The sequence below is a fragment of the Belonocnema kinseyi genome, chromosome 6 (assembly GCF_010883055.1).
Source record: "Belonocnema kinseyi isolate 2016_QV_RU_SX_M_011 chromosome 6, B_treatae_v1, whole genome shotgun sequence".
NCBI lineage: Eukaryota > Metazoa > Arthropoda > Insecta > Hymenoptera > Cynipidae > Belonocnema > Belonocnema kinseyi.
The window spans coordinates 135,120,361-135,125,898 of NC_046662.1; the positions used below are offsets into that span (position 1 = coordinate 135,120,361).

Consider the following 5,538-nt stretch of genomic DNA (forward strand, 5'->3'; position numbering starts at 1 on the left):
ACAATTCCCCTTTGGATCGTAAGAAAACAGAAAAGTGGGGGCGATGCATGGGGCTGCCAAAAAGATACACTGCGCGCCTTATTATTGCCATGGTAACGAGTTGACGCGACGTGTTACTCTTAACCAGCCTAGCGCAAGCGCCGTTTGTCTCCATGCCAAAGTTGGGATTACTGTTCCGAAAGCCTATCAATTTTTGGAGGTGTGAAAGATATGGATGTATCTTGCCGCTACAAAAATTTGTGATTTTGCTCCCGCCCAGCAGTCAGGTATAACACGACGTGAGTGATCTGCTTTCCGGCTTTTATCATTCTGTTCTTAAATTAGTATTGCGATTTTGACTAGAATGGCGAGTAAAGAAGAAAACGGTTTAAATAATAAAGTCGCGTCGCCTGTAGAAAATATTGATAATTCGAGAACAAAAGACAACGACGACGAAGTCATCGTTCAGCGTGTCATTAGACTTCGAGATACCCAGGGTGAGGAGACCGAAAATATCGATGATGAGGATTTCATGAAGGAAATGGACGTCGTTGATGCCTGGGAAGGCGACGAGGACAGATTAAAAGAAGATTTCAAACGGAAAAATCGTCCGAAGGACCGCGAAAAGCGACTCACTTCTAGGTAGCAGGCCCTTTTTAAGAATTTCACTTTTATTTCACTGTTTTTCTGGGAGTTCAGTTGATTTCTTTGCGATTAGGGTGAACATTTCACAACTGATTCAAACGCACCTTTCGTATACATACTGCGCCTTCAATATTTAAACCAATAATTGTCAACATTTTGTTTTGTTTTATGTTGATATTATTTTTGATCCATTTCATGTTTCACAAAAAAAGACTTTTGGAAGAAAAAAGAACTTCCAAGCGTCAAAGAATTTCGTTAAAAGTAACTAAATGACAGGCAAGAATAATATATCAATAGCGATTGCGGTTATCCTGCACTGGTGCACTCCGACACCTGCAACGAGCGGCCGAAGTGCGCTTGGAGTTCTGGAGCAGGATAACCGAATACGCTATAAGAAATTGCAAATTGTTGCCAAAAATTGTAAATGTTTCGACTTCTGGTGAAAAAGTATTTGTTTTGTTTATAAACCTAGTATCTTACGATTGGATAAATCGAATTGCATGAAAATTGAAGTGAGTATAGTTCAAGTAATGTGGAATAAAGGAAAATTATTGAGAAGGCCCGAAAATACTTTCCAAGGCCCGAATATTCAAACCAAATATGGCCCTTTTTGCGATTTTAGCTATAAACTTGACGGTACTTTTACAATTGATGATCATTTTTGGAGAAGTCCATGTTACTAATAAATTTGAGCCCACTGAATTTTAACCTAACGAAAAAAAATACCCAAGGGTTTTTGCTTTTCCGGAAAATTCACTTAAATATGAAAAATCGTGTATTTTCAAGTATTAAGAGAATTTTCCGGAGCAATTAAAGTTCTTAGGTAATTATTTTCATTAGGTTTAAATTGGGAAGGTTTAAACGTGTAAGTAAAATAATTTTATGGAATAAACTCATTAGTTAGATTGCAGAAAAGGGGCGTCAACTGTATTGGCTTGTTTGGTAAAAAACTTAGTATCTTTAATTTCAACGATAAAGAAAGCGATTTGATGAGGCAAAAATTTAAAATTATTGTTACTATGATGTTTTAAATATGGGTGCGTCACGATATATCATAATGATCGTATTTAACAAGGAGTTGGAAATGGGTAGTGAGGTGACTAATATGATTTTTTTTACTAATCATAGAGGTGCCTTACCGCCTCACGAAACGTAGAAACAGCGTATGGTTTTGACCAAATTATTCTTGTGATCTGTCAAATGGGTGTTTCTGGCCGTTTGGATGTTTAAAAGCACATAAACGGCGTGTTAAGTATGATCATTCCGATATCATGATATACTTATATTTAAGACATCGTAGTAACAAAAGTAAAAATAATCTAAAACTTATGCCTGGTCAAATCGCTTCATTTATCGTTCAATTAAAGATTCTAAAAGTTTGTTGCCGAAGAACTGTTTTTCCAGCCAAAAAAATGGTGACGACCCTTTTCTGCAAATGCACCAACTCATTATTTATAAAAATATTATCTCGGTAATAACTAAAAAGTCAAAAGAATTGGGTTTCTTTGATTTTTCTGTATTAGACGAGTATACCTGCTTCGGTGCAGATCTTTATTTCTGTGAGCAGCCACAGGGATGCCTTGCCGCCCCTCTTGGGGCGTTGGAAAAGGGGTAGGGGATGTGACCTTAAATTATTTCTCTGATAAGATACGAGGCCGCCTTTCCCCTTATAGTCTAAGATCCCGCTGCAAAATTCGTCATATACAATATTAATGCAAAAATAACATTTTTAAACTGTATTGTTATTAATTGACCACTGCTGTAAACGGTTGCCATAGTGATTTTAGTGCAAAGTTCAAAAAACAATTTCAAAACAGCAATTATTTATGGATTTTTTTTTTAAATTTGCAAACATTGTTAATGTTAAATCTCAGTTACCAGGTCAAAGTGGTGGCTCACCTTTGAACTTTTCGCAACTATCGAGTTAATGGACGAATTTTTCATAGAAATGACGAGCGTAAAATTCAATCATTATGTGCAAACGAGTTGTTGCTCGTTTTAAAAAAAGCCGCGCGGTGCAGCAAAACGTCGACCCGGTCGTTTTCAACTATATTCGGATGGACACTTTCGTGGCAATTGCGTCAGTATAATTTAGTGCAAGTAATCCCTGCAATGAAGAAGTTTTTTTTTGCGAAAAAATGGATGATGGCGTCACAGAGTTTGATGACGACTCTTTTACAAATTGTTGACAAAAGTTGGCTTTCCGTCGTCACAAAAACCACGCACTTGGAGAAGTAGAATTTTATCGTCAGAATCTAAATGAAATCGGCAAATTCAATTAGGTTTAATAAAGGTGTCATGAAGATTCCAATTAAACGTTTCTTATTTCGCATAAATGTCCAACCGAATCTTCATAAAACTCTGTGATGCCGTCATCCCTTTTTTCGCACAAAGAGCACTTCTTCATTACAGAGGCTGCTTGCATTAAATTATACTGACGCAATTGCCACCAAAATGTCCATGCGAATCTAGTCGAAAACGATCGTGTCGTCTTGCTGCGCCGCGCGGCTTTTTTAAAGCGAGCAACGACTCGTTTGCACCATCGGAGTCATGTCAAACGCGTTGCATAATGATTGAAATTTTACGCTCTTCATTTCTATGAAAAATTCGTCCATTAACTCGATAGTTGCGAAAGTTCAAAGGTAAGCCACCACTTTGACCTAGCAACTGAGATTCAGCACGGATTACACAATGGCAACCCATTTCTATGTATGTATCTGAAGTTCCGAACGTTCAATTGAACGAAATATTTTTCCCCATTTTTATTTTATCCATCAATATTGTTCTAACTGCATTATAATTCTGTCTCAATAATAAATGAATTCCAATATAAATTAACAAACATTTTAGCCCTTTTTATAGTTTACATAATTATCAGTAAGAAATTTCGTTCATTTGAACGTTCGGTACTTCAGGTACATTTTCTATGTTGAATCAGTGACCTAGTTCTTCATAAAAAACAAAAGTTATTCTTATACAATATTTTTGCAAATTAAAAAAAAATGCCATAAATAATTTCTGTTTCGACATTGTTTTTTTTTAACTTGGCACTAAAATCACTATGGTAACCGTCTACAGCAGTGGCCAATTAATAAAAATATAATTTAAAATTTTTGATTTTTGTATTAACATTATACATGTCGAATTTTGCAGCGGGATCTCGGACTATTAAGTACGTTTCCAGATTTCCTAGTATCTGCATAATGAAACACAATTTTAAGAAAGTACATATATTCAAAATTTAAAATGCTCTATTTGGCTTTTTCCTTAAATCCGAGATACATGACCGGCCTCTTTTAGAGTTATTACGAAACTTCTACAAAGGACACAAGAGAACTTAAAGTCGCACTGTAAAAAATAAAAAATTTCAAAACTAAAAATGGTAAAATCACATAGAAAATTTGTTGTAAAATTACCACTTGTATTATAGGGAAAATACCATTTTTGAGGTTAAGAATCCGAATGAATTTGTAACTTTATCACTTTCAGTAATGCAATATAGCATGACGTTGTAAGAATAGATTTTCTGCTCGTGAATCTGTCATATTTAAGGTAGGTAATAAAGGGACCCTCTTTGAAAGTGGAGAATTTCTACAGGATTGTGAAAGTACAAAAAGTAGTAAAAACCCCTTTTTCGAACGTAACCTTACATCTTGAAAATGGGAAATTGATATTAATCGCATTTATGCAGGTTTTGATATAGTAAAATTAGAAGTCATTGTTCAATTTCCAGGGTGCCAAAAATAACAGAAAATTTATAAAATTACAATGATTTGTAAAAATGTTTTCTGGAATTGGTAAAAATAATGAAAAATGTTCTCTATATTGAAAATGAATCGAAATGTATTCAATAATATGTAAAAGCTTAACGAATAACCTCTTGAAGGAGAATTACCCCATGCAGCCATTCTTTTTCATGAAATATATTCTTACAATTAAAGAAAAACATTTTTGCATAAATTTGAAAAATATTTCAATATCAAAACATATATTATAGGAAGATTAAAAGTTCACAGAAATTGAATAAATTCAATGAATCAGCGAAACTCCAAAAATATCGATTGCATTTGTTTCAAGTTTGCTGAATGGGCTTAGCTTCCATTAAATATTTAGATTATTGTCTAAGTTTTCTTTACTATTCAGTTAAGTTTATTATTTATTTCGTACATTTAAAGTCAATGCCGTTCAAAATTTGGCGATTCAAACTCTGGAAACCTAAGTCTGTATCTTTCAGCGCCACCAAACGGATCTTTCGCAACTTCGTTAGTTCTCTTCCGATTTTTGCCGCCGGAAAATGAGCTGTATTTTGGCTTGGTGGAATTGTACGTCGTGTGTGACAGCGTGGCTGCAGAAAATGGCTGAAAATGCCGTATAAAGTATAAGAAGGCTTTTACTGGACGCTCAGATTCATATATGCCTTCCATCCGGGTTTAAAGTTAGGCTCCGAAAAAAAATATTTCTATATAAATTGCATGAATGAATTGACTATTTATGTAGAAAGTCATCACTTTTTCGAAGCCCAACTTCAAGCCGGAGGGAAGCCATTTATATATTCATGGACCTACACGATGTACAATATTGTTTTTATTTGAGCAGCGGCAGTACGGCAGGGAATTTCCTTGCGGAATTATAATTTTTATTTTGAGACAGGGAATTTTAGTTAAAATATATATGAAAACGCTACTTTGATAGTAGGTAATATACGGACCTACTATGAAAGTGGTAAAGTTCTTTAAAGTCCTCTCAAAACCGTTGAAACTTTGTAAATACACCGTCTAAGGAGTTTAATTTTATAACATTTTCCGCATTTTTCAATACACAGCCAAACTTTTTACCAATAAAACAGTTCAATTTTTGAGTTTTCAACTAAGTGTACAGATAAATAATTTAGTTTATAAAATAATTAAATAAATG

The 5,538-nt window shown here is 34.4% G+C and overlaps 1 protein-coding gene across 5 annotated transcripts in view; it reads left to right on the forward strand.

Annotated features, from left to right (window-relative positions):
* The first annotated feature begins 115 nt into the window (after positions 1-115).
* The window catches only part of LOC117174102 (serine/arginine repetitive matrix protein 1-like), an 81,001-nt gene continuing 75,578 nt past the window's right edge, over positions 116-5,538 (forward strand). The window contains exons 1-2 of one of the 5 annotated variants that reach the window (XM_033362847.1): positions 116-278; positions 325-621. In XM_033362847.1, the coding sequence (XP_033218738.1) occupies positions 344-621 (278 nt within the window). In that variant the 5' untranslated portion in view covers positions 116-278; positions 325-343. Of the gene's footprint in view, positions 622-5,538 lie in introns of all 5 variants that reach the window. The other 4 variants (XM_033362850.1, XM_033362849.1, XM_033362848.1 and 1 more) reach the window with 4 other exon arrangements.